General features: G+C 39.3%; 1 protein-coding gene across 1 annotated transcript in view; it reads left to right on the forward strand.

The window, feature by feature from the left end:
- Positions 1-13,658, forward strand: part of LOC115779949 (inter-alpha-trypsin inhibitor heavy chain H3-like) — a 34,156-nt gene extending 20,498 nt beyond the window's left edge. Inside the window, exons 11-18 of the mRNA XM_030728858.1 lie at positions 4,887-4,925; positions 5,749-5,802; positions 6,041-6,082; positions 6,289-6,396; positions 6,543-6,711; positions 7,312-7,460; positions 13,387-13,471; positions 13,544-13,658. Of these exons, the coding sequence (XP_030584718.1) occupies positions 4,887-4,925; positions 5,749-5,802; positions 6,041-6,082; positions 6,289-6,396; positions 6,543-6,711; positions 7,312-7,460; positions 13,387-13,471; positions 13,544-13,658 (761 nt within the window). The remainder of the gene's footprint in view (positions 1-4,886; positions 4,926-5,748; positions 5,803-6,040; positions 6,083-6,288; positions 6,397-6,542; positions 6,712-7,311; positions 7,461-13,386; positions 13,472-13,543) is intronic.
- The last annotated feature ends 548 nt before the right edge of the window (positions 13,659-14,206 follow it).

Raw genomic sequence — 14,206 nt, forward strand, 5'->3', positions numbered from 1 at the left:
AAATCTCAGAAAGTTGATTCTGTTGACGTTTTATTGCAACAAACCATGTCAAAAACAGCTACTATGGTGAGATTCATGCCTGTCTGAGATAATATAACAGCTTAACAACTGATTCATACTTACCACAGTCACACATTCTCAGTCTGTTTTTTGATGTTTTAAATAATAAAATACGGAATCTCCCTGTAATAGTAAAGTATAGTGTGGATTTCAACCCAATTTTGAGTACATTTTTTTAATGCAACTGATTAAAAATGAACAAACCAACTCTGTAGATACCTCTCAGAATCCTGTAATGCTGAATGAATGATAAAATTTGACAGGTTAAAATTACACAACAGTGCACAGGTGATACTTTCTTGTATATTAATTCAGACTGGATTAAATAAATTTTCATTTCATTTCAATATATTTCTCTGTCAAGATGATCCCACACTGTACAATAATGTTAAGGTCCAATTCTGGGGAAACCACTCCATGACTGATAGTATTCCATAATGAGTTTTTGTTTTTTGTTTCTTTTTTTTTAATCCAGGTATGCTTTTACTGCATTTGGCAATGTGTTTGGGATCATTTAGGACTGCCACTTCTTATTTTGTCCTCTACTTGTCCAGTTTCCCTCAGATTTTTAAGGACACAATGCATACCATGCCTGCTTTTCACCTAATAGCTCTTGGGGAGTCATCTTGTTGGTGCAAAAAACACTATTTTCTGCCTGTCAAACAGTTATCTTTGCCATTTTTCATAGATTAAATTAACGAAATGGGAACAAACACTGTGATTTTTGCTTAAAGATATTATTCACACTTACTGGCTAAAGAAGCTAACTGCACTCCATGAGCACCTGGTAGCAGAAATGAACCAGCTGCTAATGGATGAGAGGACAGTCCTAATCCCCAAGGATCCCCAGAAGGAACTGGTTCCATCCAACTACTGGCCAATAACCTGCCTCAGCACAAGGAAGCTCCTGTCAGGCATCATACTGGCTAAGATAAACAGACACATGTCTCAGTATGTGAGTGGGGCACAGAAGGGAATTGGCAGAAACACTAGAGCAGCAAAACACCAATTACTGGTAGAGCAGTTACTCGAGACTGTAAGACACGACTGGCAAACTCATGTGCTACATGGATTGAATACAAGACATATGCCTAACATATGGATCCTAGAATACCTAGAACTGTACAAGATCAACAGGACGCTATGAGCCTTTTTCAGGAATTCACTAGGGATGTGGAAAACACTAGAGGCCAACTTCAAGCCAATTGCACAAGTCAACATCAAGTGTGGGATTTACCAAGGAGATGCTGTGTCATTAACAAGACTCGCTGCAGATATCATCTATGGAATGGAGCAAACATCAGCCACCTCCTGTACATGGATGACATGAACCTGACATCGATTCAGTGATCCACACCACTAGGATCTACAGCAATGAAATGGAATGTCATTTAGACCTGGGAAGTACCTGGAATCCAACAGGCAAGTCCCAAGGTCAAAATGGGATACTCCCCCAAAGTCCTGCGGGACTTCCAGATACAGATACAAACTGGCTAACCAACTAGACAGAGTAGTGGTGGAAAAACAGAGGAAGAAGGCCATAGTGAAAGATGTAGCAGTACCAAGTGATAGCAACATCGAGAAGAAGAAACACGAGAAGCTCGAGAAATACCAAGAGAAGAGCTTGAGAGGATGTAGGAAGTGAAGGCAACAGTGGTGCCTGTAGTAGTAGTCGGGGCAGTGACCCTCAAAACTGGGAGAATGGCTCATGGGGAATTTTTAGTATATACACACACATACATGCACACACAGACACACACACACACACACACACAGACACACACACACACACACACACACACACACACACACACACACACACACACACACACACACGCAAGCACACACACACACACACACACACACACACACACACAAACACAAACTTTGGCCCATAAAATTTTTATCAAATCTACAACTTTAAAGCAGAAGGCCCCTGATGATCTGAGATGAAAGATGTAATAACTTACAACTATGGCATTGCATTGCAGAGTTATTAATGTGGATTCCCCTAAGATTAACTGAGGGAGGATTTCAAATTCCAAAGTAAATTATGAATATTTCTAAAGTTGATGCTCTTTATTTCTTTTCAGTTTTTCTTCACCATTTTGCCTCTTCTAGGACTTGTAAGCCTTGCAGACTTTTGTGTTTTAAAAATAACTTTACAAGAAACTTGTCTGTGGAACTTGAAAAAAGGGCAACTGGACTCCTTTTTGTTTCTTGAAGACGTTCCACCTTTCATCCAAAAGGCTTCTTCAGTTCTCCCTTATCACACTCTTATCAGTCTAACCAACTATTTAACTATTCAACTATGTACCGGGTTGTGTATTTTTTCATTTAAATTTTTATCCATTTAATTTCATTTTTTACATAATCCAAAATTTCCAAAGGTTTATTTTCACTCAAAATATTGTTCTCCATGTTGCTGCTATTGCTTTCTTTTGTTTGTTTTGTTTTGGGGTTTTCTGTTTTTATACTGTTTTTTGTAAAACATACAGTATTGTGCAAAAGTCTTGAGCTACCTCACATTTTTTAGTTTTTATTAGGAAAATCGGAAATAGCTGCAGACATTTATTAAAACACACAAACATAAATGAGAATTATATGTGGTGATAACAGAGTTTGTGCAAGAAAACCTTTGGTAAGACCAGAGGTGGGAAGTAACGAAGTACAAATACTTTGTTACTGTACTTAAGTAGGAATAGTTCTCCAGGGTTCTTGAAGGACATTCAAAGCTCTTCTTTGGATGTCGGCTGCCTTTTCCCCCCCCCCATTCTCTGTCAAGATCCCACACTGCTTCAAAAATGTTGAGATACATGTTCTGGGGAAACCAGTCCATGACTGATAGTGTTGCATTGTGTGTTTTTCTGCTGAAATGCAGCCTCAAGCCATGATAGAGCCTTCATCATATTTTACAGATGGCTGTAGACACTCACTGTTACACCTCTCTCCTGACCTCCCTGTATATTTCTGATGATTTCAACCAAAACTTTCACATTTGGATTCATCACTCCATCAGCCCTGTTGCCACTGATTTTCAGTCCAGTTCTTGTGTAATTTGGCATACCTCAGCCCTTTATTCCTGTTTCCTTTCCTTTAAAATGGTTTCTTGATAGCCACCCTTCCAATGAGACCATTTATGATCGGTGGTTTTGGTGAACAGTGGATGGCTCAACTGAGGAGTCAGATGCATCTCATTGGTCCTGTGTCTTGGCTGGATTTTTTTTTTCCTGTGTCTTAAGGATGTGACTTTCATCCGCTGTGGATAGTTTTGTTTAGGCCTGCCATTTCTTCCTTGTCCTCCACCTTTCCTTTAGACTTTTTTGAGGATACAGTGCACATCATGCTGAGATATGCGAACTTTTCATCATGTTGGTGCAAAAATACTATTTTATTCCTTATCAGATTTTGATTCTTTTTAATTTTTTTTCACACGTTCGATTGAAGAATTTTGAACAAATTGTTTTTGCAGCAGGCTGCTAGTAACAAAGTACCTAAACATACAATTTAAAATTGGTTTGTTGCTAAGTTGTCTGTTATGTGTTTCAAGACTTTTGCAGAATACTGTATGTTTTTATCCTTTGAAAATGCACATGAAAATAGATATGGGGGAAAAATATTATTTGTCTTAGAGAGCATCCTTTAGTGGCAAAATGATATAACTTTATCCCATAAGAACCCACAGTGACACTGGTGTCACAGTTTCACATGTCAAGGAAATTTCCTCAATAATTTGTTGTTTAAAAGATTTTTGAAATCTTTATGAATTTTTCTCAAAAGAGAAATGTGTGTGGGCTCTTATTTGGCACAATAATCAAAGGCATTACCAATTATGATGGATTACAATCTCCAAAAGGACAGTGATTAAAAATCCTCCATTCCTAACTCCAAGTTTAAAAAATACATGATATATTTTTTAACAAAACAGAGCAGTAATAGCAATCATCAAATTTTAAAATGCATAAAATTTTTCACAATGTGGTTTGATGCTCAAATTTCTTATACTTGCATTTAATGGAAAAATATAACAAAGTTGTGCCTTTTCGAGCACATATTTTAAAGAAGTAATCTAAAAATATTTGCTAAACGTATTACCTTACTTTATGCACCTTTAGTGAAATTCATATTTTAATGGGTTTTACCAACACCCTGTTTTGATCAGCAAGAAGAAGACATCTCATTAATGACCGTTCCAGCCAAGAAAACTTTAGACCATTTGAGTGACACTTGTGAGACTGAAAACTAATTTTAAAAAATCTTAGATATCAATATACATAATTGTGATGTAAAGCTCTTTCATGTAAATTATATAAATGATTATATAAATCTTAAAAATTGTTTCTTGATTTCATGATAAAAAATTATTAATTCATAATTTAATGAATACTATACTATAGTTTACTTTTTTACCTTAAAGTCAGGTTTATGAAGATTATTGTGCCGAAGTATCGCTGATCATTTTGTTTGAAGAAACCATTTGCTGTGGTTTGTACATATGATTTATTCACATTCACAAGAGAAGACACCTACATGCAAATCTAGAATATGATGATTGTGCCATAAAAATTACAGACATTAGTCTAGTTTCATAATTTAAAGAAAACTATATGGATAGTTAGGCTGTTTTTCTTTGCAATTTCTTTTTGGAAAAATGTTTCTGCAATACTATCAAAGACTGCAGTAAACTTTTATAAATTGACTTCATAAAAATGTTATAAAGGTAATCGTTTCAGGCTTTTCTGAATGGAAATATTATTTTTGAAGACAATCACAAATGTTTAATTTTTAAATTATTTTATTCTTATATTTTTCTCATTATTTTCAAGTCCTGAACAGGCCACTCACCGGAGGGAGATATCGTCTAGGTAAGTGTCTTTTTCTGTGGTAGTTCAGAGCTGTCTTTCTGTTTCTGTATGTGGTATTAACCAATGTTCAGATGAACTGATCTTTATAAATAAAAACACACTGAAATGAGCAAACCTACCCTGCAAACTAACTAAACCTAAGATAAATTGAAAGAACTATTCTTATACCCCAAAAGATGTTGGTGCAGTATTATGGTGAATTTGCAGTTGGTCAGTAGTTACATGTCTAAAACCATGACTAAAATCTATTTTAGTGATAATGGAGAGATCATCGGAGTTGTTGAGTTGTATGATTTGTTTTGTCACTCAATATTACTTACAAGAGTTATTGCTTGAATAAGGGTACCATGGGTGCCATGAGATACTCCAGCCTTTTATTCCCAGGACTAAGAACAGTTTTTATATTCTATGTAATAGATGTGATTAGATTATTCTTTTGTCACATGTTCTTTTTGTAATTGCATATGAGATTGCCTAAGAGAGTTCAAGGTGTGTTAAAAATAAAGATGGGCCTGCTGAATTAGGACCAGGACCAGTCTATGAGCCTCTAGTTGTCACGGAGAAATGTGTATGCCTTGACCAGTTGTACTGACTGGAGGTTACTGGTTGTCAGTGGGTGAAATCATTCCCGAAGAGGGTGCTGCACCAAAAGCTTATATTTTTCCCTAGTGACCAGTAGTTACCAGGCGGTCATCAACCAGTCTCTACACCTGTGTTGATAGGGCCTTACACACACTCTGTTTTTGCCTTATATATAGTAATTCCAGGTCATCTTTAAAATGAAAATAACAAAAATATATATTTTTTTTATTTTACTCTTTAGTTCCAAACTTCTCACATGACATTGTTAAAGTGCAGCGCGGAGCTGGTGAAGGAGGTACAATGCTTAACAAATTCATTTGAACACATCCAATGTAAGCATAACACATGCTCTGTTTTTGCCTTATGAATTGTAATTCCATTTCTGGTTCCACATATTTCAGTCACTGTAACTTTTTTTCCATTTTCCTAGCAAAATATAAAAATATGTGATGTTTGTATAGTGCTATAAAGCAATTAAAAAAAAATGAAAATAACAAAAATATTTTAATTTTACTCTTCATTTCAACCCCTAGCACATCACTTCCCCCTCGTGCAGACCAGATCTGTTGGAGGAGGTACGGTGCTTAACAAATTTATATACCACGCAATGCAAAGTTTTCATGTGAGAACACTTCAAGTGTGGGTAATTGTACATCTCAGAAGAGTTTTTGCTTTGTGCAGTGACACAGTGATAGCTTAAAAATGTAAAATCTTTCAGTCAGTTAATAAGCCTGAGGTGGAGTGGTGAGTTCTAACTCTGTGTGTCTGTACGTATCTTTAGGTCCTCTTCTCCACAGGTTTTTGCTGAAAGCTGAGAATCAGACTATTCCACTGTGCTTTGATGTCAGCGGAGAAGACCTCCTTAAACTTCTTCACCATCCCAGTGGGGGTCCGTACCGTTAACATATCCCAAGTTATTGAAGACTTTTTCAGTTTCATATGTCATAAAATATTATTGTGCTTCCTCATCTCTATTGTTATATTAATACCCCAGTTTGTAGTGTGATTTTCATTAAAATTTCTCTTTTGTTCTAGAGCTGTTTGTGAATGGTGAGCTTGATTCAGTTGCAAATGGAGGCTTCAGCAAAATTGTAATACACTTCAGAACTGACCAGCATGTTGAGATTGGCACCATGGGGGTTACTGTACGGGATGGACAGACAGTGACACATCACACTGGGCAGGATTCCATCAGAGCTGGAAGGTGAATTTGTTGTATAATGCTCTTATCATTGTGGATGATATATGATCTTATAAAGTTCTGTCACCAAGATTTACATGAGAAGATCAATATTCTTCTGTCAGCACCTGCCAAACTTAGCTGACATGTCTGAGGCTGAACATGAAATATTCTGGGATTTCCAATCCCTAAAGTGCCAGTTTGAGCAATTTGTTATTTTATCTTTACACTTATAATGATTAAACATGTGAGATGTTATTAAATCTCAACTCTGAAGTAGAAGAAGTCTCATCTGATTTTCAGGGACAAAATTACATGAGGTACAATTTGGATATTTATAAGGAAAAGAATAATCTCTTCAATTAAGAATGAAAATGGCAGAATTACACTACATCCTACATTACCTAAGATATTTATGGAGCACAATTTGTCATTAATACACATTATAAATCTATAAATTCCCTTCTACATCTTTCTCACATTCTCCTTGGATTTGTTATTGGTCCATGCAGTCGTGCCCTCACGTAAAGTCTCTCACAGCTTTGAAAGTTTTTAATGTGAGCAGTTCTTAAATCAGCTAAGAAAAAACTTTAAACAGTTGAGATAAAGTTCATATTTTTCCAGTGTGACAGTGATAATACGCAACAAGGAAATAGGCATTGCAGCTGGAGACATGCGCCTGGTCATCTTAGTTCATGAGAAGAATGGTGAAAAATTCCTTTGGCCAGTTTTAAGACAGCATCCCTCAGCCAACAACACTGAAGGACTTTTAGGTGAGTAGAACAGCTGAAATCTTTTTTGTACTAATGCTGCATGCATTTCTTGGGAAATACATGCTTCATTAGCTTATATCAGGTTAACAATATAATCAAAGTGTCATGGTCCTAGGCCAATGGCCCATTGTTTTGAGTTCCTTTTTGTACAGTTCTGGTTTTGTTGTATTTTTTGGGTTGTGTTTCTTAGTTTTTGCTCAGTTTAGTTTCTTAGTTTGTTGTTGTTTTGTATTGTCCTTGGTATTAGTTATTTGTATGTTATTCTGATTTCCCTGTGTGTCTTTGTGCTCCTGTGTCTATGCCCCTCTGTGTATCTGTCTCCCCGTGTCTTGGTCCTTGTTCCATGTTTTGTGTTTAGCTTCTCTCCTGTTGTTTTCCTGAGTGTTGTATTTAGGTTTCCATTTTATTGTGCTTCCAATAGCTTTAGAGTCTAGGGGCCTATTCCAAGAAGCATGTTCAACAAACTGAGTTTAAAAACATAGTCTGAGTTGACCAACTCTGAGATTGGCAACTCTGAGTTTCCCGTTCCAGAACAGCTGATCAGAGTTAGGTCAATCAACTTTGAGTATGATCACCCTGAGTTAGTGCGTGCATGAGTAAGGAAAGAAAGTGTTGGTACATAATTTGAGGGGTCCCCATGTTCCTTTTGGCTGAAAATTCAAACTCAATTAAAACCAAAGTTTCCAAAAAAATCAGTGGGATGAGCAGGTTCCAGTGCAGGCTGTTTATTAGACATCTTGGTTACAGAAAACACAGACAAAAACCAAAACACAGACAGTAACAGAATTAAGACTAGGATATACACACAGAGAGGAGAGGAGAGGAGAGGAGAGGAGAGGAGAGGAGAGGAGAGGAGAGGAGAGGAGAGGAGAGAAACAAAGGGACAGAGAAAGATGCAAAAACAGGAAGAGAAGAAAAGAGGACAGGAGAAGAAAGAGCAAAAGGGAAGAGCAAAAACAAAGAGAGTGAAACAAAGAGCGGGCAATCGTTTATATCTTAAAGATGGTAACTGCCCACTTGCCTTTGACCCCTCCCAATTTACATAAAGTCTCAACCCCTGAAACTTGAACCCCAACAATCACCTGCTGAGGCTCTGCCAACTCTTGTTCCATGTGGGCTAAAGAAACATACGTCACCAGGATACATCAGTGGTTTACAACAGCTCTGACAGATGTCATAATGAAGGATCTTCTTTCAATTAAAACCTCTGCTTTGAAAACACCTCTTTGACAATTCCCACTTAGCTAGAATGTATCCCCTGCTAATCTATGTTACAAAAGCACAGGTGGGTCTGCAGAACTCCACTTTTGGAGCCTACCTGTCATAAGACTTCCTAAAACACAACATGAGGTTACAAAAGTCATGTGAACCAAAGATGTTCCTGCATCCTACCAAGGCCTCAAGCATATATGAGTATTGGATATAACAGGCCTTACCTTTACTCCAGTAACCTTAAAGCATACAGTGTTCATTTATCCAGTGTGTGTGACTAATATACTTTAATATATGATCACCCACCCCCTTCACTTCTGAGGACTCCATCTCACAACCCCCATCCCCCACCTCCATCTTGTCCCTCTCAACTCATCATGTGAGGAAGGAGCTACGTAAGATCAAGGTGCGAAAGGCTGCTGGTCCAGACGGCATCAGCTCCAGGCTCCTGAGGTGCTGCGCAGATCAGCTGTGTGGCATCATGGGATACATGTTCAACCTGAGCTTGAAGCTGGGGAAAGTACCACAACTGTGGAAGACCTCCTGTGTGGTACCGGTACCAAAGACCAAACATCCAAAGGATCTTAGCAGCTACAGGCCGGTAGCCCTGACATCGCATCTAATGAAGACCCTCGAGAGGCTGGTCCTCAACCATCTACGCCTCATGGTGTCGTCTTCGTTGGACCCGCTGCAGTTCGCCTACCGGCCTGGCATCGGGGTGGATGACGCCATCATCTACCTCCTGCACCGAGCTCTGACCCACCTGGAGAAGCCTGGAAGCACTGTGAGGATCATGTTCTTTGATTTCTCCAGTGCTTTTAACACCATCCAGCCAGGACTTCTGAGAGACAAGCTGGAACTGTCAGGAGTGGACCACCACATCTCCGAGTGGATACTGGACTACCTCACTGACCGCCCACAGTACGTGAGGACACACGGCTGTGTCTCTGACAGGCTGGTCTGCAGTACGGGGGCCCCACAGGGAACTGTGCTGGCACCGTTCCTCTTCCCCCTCTACACTGCAGACTTCTCCATCAACTCCCCACGCTGCCATCTGCAGAAGTTCTCTGACGACTCTGCCATAGTTGGCCTCATCACAGGTGAGGATGACTCAGAGTACAGACAGTGGACTCAGGACTTTGTGGACTGGTGCCAGCGGAACCACCTCCTGATCAACGCCGCTAAAACCAAGGAGCTGGTGGTGGATTTCCGCAGGCGCAGACCCACCACACGGACACCGGTGAACATCCAGGGAGTGGACATTGAGATAGTGGACTCTTATAAGTACCTGGGTGTTCACCTAAACAATAAACTGGACTGGACTCATAACACTGATGCGCTCTACAGGAAGGGTCAGAGCAGACTCTACCTGCTGAGAAGGCTGAGGTCTTTTGGAGTGCAGGGGACACTCCTGAAGACCTTCTATGACTCTGTGGTGGCATCAGCCATCTTCTATGCAGCAGTATGTTGGAGCAGCAGCTTGTCTACAGCTGAGAGGAAGAGGATAGACAAGCTCATCAGGAAAGCCAGCTCTGTCCTAGGATGTCCTCTCGACTCAGAGCAGGTGGTGGGAGACAGAAGGACTCTGACCAAAATAACATCACTGATGTACAAAGTCTCCCACCCCATGCATGAAACTGTTGCTGAGCTGGAGAGCTCCTTCAGTGACAGACTGCTGCATCCTAAATGCACAAAGGAGCGTTACCGCAGATCCTTCCTCCCAGCAGCTGTAAGACTTTATAACCATCACTGCTCCCAACAAAAACCACAATAGCCTACACAATGTAGGATAATATATAATATACTGTAAATAGTCCGGCACATCATGCACATTGTATATAGTGTTATTATTATTAGTAGTAATAAGGTTAATATTGTTTGTTGATTTTATATATATTCTTTTCTTAATAGTGTGAATTATTATATCTTTATTTATATTTATAATAACTGCGGCTGCTGTTACACCCAAATTTCCCCTCTGTGGAACAATAAAGGCTGTTTCTTCTTCTTCTTCTTCTTCTTCTTAAAAAAAATTGTGACAGTAAATATCAATATAAAAGTGATAAAAATTCCCAACAAAAGCCATCATCAATGGAGCGTCGACACCATGATTCACCATGACAACGGGTAAATAAAGAGCGGAGCCTCCATTTTTATCTGATGGATCGAGGATCACACGTGTCAGTGTGGAGCATGACGACCCACTCTGTCATCATCATAGACAGAATAAAAGTTTGTTATAAAATATATAATTTATTTTATAATATCTGCTATCATTATTTACATAACTTGAATTTTCATCAGATGAAGCTGAATCCTAATTTTACATTTTATGTATAAGAGAGGAGCCAGCGACCCGGCCCCAAATAAGCAGAAGAGGATGGATGGATGGATAAAATCTAATTATTCAGCTGCAGCCTGACAGACAAAATGCAGGAGACAGAAAGTGAAGATAAAAATGTGGAGAAACAGCTCAGACTTACTTTACTGACAGACCTATGTGTTAGTTACTGAGACAGCAACAGACCCCAGGATTGGAACTGACCTCAGGTATGTTTTTATTTAATAAAAACTGTTTTTGCTGCAGTTTATGACAGTTCGGTTCATGGCCATTTAATTGTTGAAATAATTATTCTGTAAAAATGTTAATCTATTGATGGAATTGCAACCTCACTTTTCACTATTCATTTCTTTAATGGAGAATTTCATTGTTTCTGCCATTAATGGATAAAAATGAGTAATGAGATTTACAGAAAAACTGCTTTAATGTTTCCAGTGTACCCATTTCGAATCTGATCTAAGATTAGCTTCACTGATGGATGATGGCTCTCTGACAGCCACAGCAGAGATGTTTCACTGAGTTACTGTTAAAGTTCAGAGTTCAGTCATAGTTCCATATTTAGCTGGAAACATTCAGAGCAGCTTTCAAAGTCAGTAACGAATGTAAAGTTTTACCAGTAAAGGCAAAAAGATTTTAATGAATGTCTCAGCTTTATAGGTTTTAAATATTTCAGTGCTGGTTTGGGAGGATGAGCCATTTTAATTAAAGTATGCAGAGCGTGTTGGGAAAATGAATCCATTATGAACAGATCCGGACCGGATGAGCTGGGAAATTACTGGAGCCTGAACTGGACCTTATCCGGTCTGAACCCATGATCCTAATCTGTTTGGCTCCTCCTGCTGTGCAGGTGGACTCGGACTCAGTTTGCTGATCCATTATAGAGCCTATGATCACCAATTTAGGTGATTTTTCAGTGGAAAATATGTTGATATTCATACTCTGAATTTCAGACACTTAGTTCAGTTTTCAAGTCTTAAAGTCATTTCAGCCTCATCTTCAAACAAACATCCACATCATCTCTAAGATCTGGACATTTTTCCATCCTCAGTGTGTTCTGTGTCTAAAGCTTCATACAGATCAGTCTGATTAAAAGTGATGCTACAGTTACTACAGTAAATGTTTCAGATGAACTGACTGACAGTCTGACAACAGCAGCTGCGCTCATTATAAATCCGTGACATCATTGCCATCTCCGTCCTTACAGCCTGTTGACGATTGAACAACTGTATGAGTGTAAGCTTGTATGTTACGTACAAAAATAACAAACTAACGTCTAACTGGGATTTCAGTGCCTGTAAGAACATAACGGCTGCAGATGAATTCGCTCCTCTGATTGCTTTGTAGTGACTTCATGAATGAGGAAATGAATCGGAGTATCAGACAGGTGGTTCAGGTGCAGCAGGGTGGTTGAAGTCAGAGAGATACTCAGAGTTTGTTGGATAAAACCTGCCAGCGAGCAGGTTAGGTTCACAGAACCTGTTACCCAGGTAACTGACTCAGAGTTGTGGTTAGCTCGCTTTCTGAAACTGAAAACCAGAGTTTCTCTCATTATAGGGTTAACAAACCCAGAGTTGTTGTTTCCTGGATTGGGCCCTAGTTATTTTCCCTGGGCCCTGTATTTTCCTTTAGTGTCCCTCCCCTGTGTTTGTTCCCCTTGTGTCTGGCTTCCCCGTGTTGTCAGCCTGTATGTTCAAGTAGGTGTCTGTTTAGTCATATGTTTAGATTCCCTCTGTGTGTCAGGTTTCCATGTGTTTAGTCTGCTTGTACCATGTTTAGTTACTTCCTGTTTTATTTTGACAGTCCCGTGTTCCCTGTGCTTAGTGTTTAGTTTTGCTTCCTCTGTGTTATTAGTTTCATTTGTTTTACCTGTTGTTGCCCATTGTTTCCACTTGCCCTGATTACCTAGTGTGTGTATTTAGAGTAGGGGTGCCCAAACTCCCAGGCTGCGGGACGCTTCTGGCCCCACCCCTACTTCCAGTCCACAAATTGAATTGATGTAAAAAATAACATACAATTTGGCCCTTTAAGTTACTTTTTTGACATTTTGCCTTCCCATCCAATTAAGAGGGTTAAGCGAAATGAATCCTTGTCAGTGTAACCGTCACTAATGTTCAGATTACCTGTTGTGTGCCTGTGTTTCAAGTTTTCGTGTAGCTGGCTCCTGTCCAGTTTTGTGTTTCATTTCAGTTAATAAAGTTTAAGTTAAACTTAGTTCAAGCCTCAAGAGTCTTGCGTTGGGGTCCTCTGCCTTGCCTGCCACAGCAGAACGTGACACAAAGTTGCACCCAGTGGTAGTGTGTTCTGTATAAATGTGTCCTTGCTGTACTGGTTTTCAGTGTCAGTCATGGTTTCCTCTTTCACTCACTTTTCCAGCTCTAAAACCAGCAGTTTATGAGGAGGTACAGCAAGTTCATGTCACAAAGCTAAAGATTAAAAGCCAGGAAATAGATGTTACCAGGTACATTTTTGTATTTGCTTTCATTTCTCCAAAACACAAAAACATATTAACTTATTTTTTGTCTTTTTATAGTGGCAGCACTGTTGACTATACCGTTACCTCCCCACCCAGAATGAACTGCTGGCTTATGTCTGCTGAGTCTGCCCTGCAAAGACCGCTGGACGATTTTTACGTTGCACAACTGTGAACTATGATGAACATTTGTCTATCATGGAAAATGCAGTTTTGCTCATTCTGCTAGTTTCACCAATATTGCAAAGACAAATGTCTCCATGAGTCTTTCACTTTAATTTGTCAAAGCTCTGGCCTATCACGAATGAACAGATTGTTGTGAGTACAACGTCCTGGTGAAGTGCACAGGTTTGACTCTCAATGTCAACAATAAAGTTCACAAAACCTCTGGAAAAGTACTGCTTTGGGGGAGTGTTTTGTGTGGGTGTTTGTGAGTGTGGGCAGAGAGTAAATAGAGTTTGCACTAATACTGTCGTTTGAGTTCAAAAGGTCATTTCAGTGGCCTTGGTTGCACTCTGGTAGGAGGCATCATGGGGAGAACTGTGGGCAAATCACCCTGTTTGGGCTGCTGCTTTCTTTGGCCTCCCCACTGCCAAACAAAGTAGGGTCACTATAGATAAAGGGCCACAGCACTGCTTTAAGGGAACAGATTTTTTTCTTTTTTTTTAAACAACTGCTTTTTTAAGTTTCACAGATAACAGAAATCTGAGTTGTGCTCCCAAT

This window comes from Archocentrus centrarchus, chromosome 5 (genome assembly GCF_007364275.1).
Source record: "Archocentrus centrarchus isolate MPI-CPG fArcCen1 chromosome 5, fArcCen1, whole genome shotgun sequence".
NCBI lineage: Eukaryota > Metazoa > Chordata > Actinopteri > Cichliformes > Cichlidae > Archocentrus > Archocentrus centrarchus.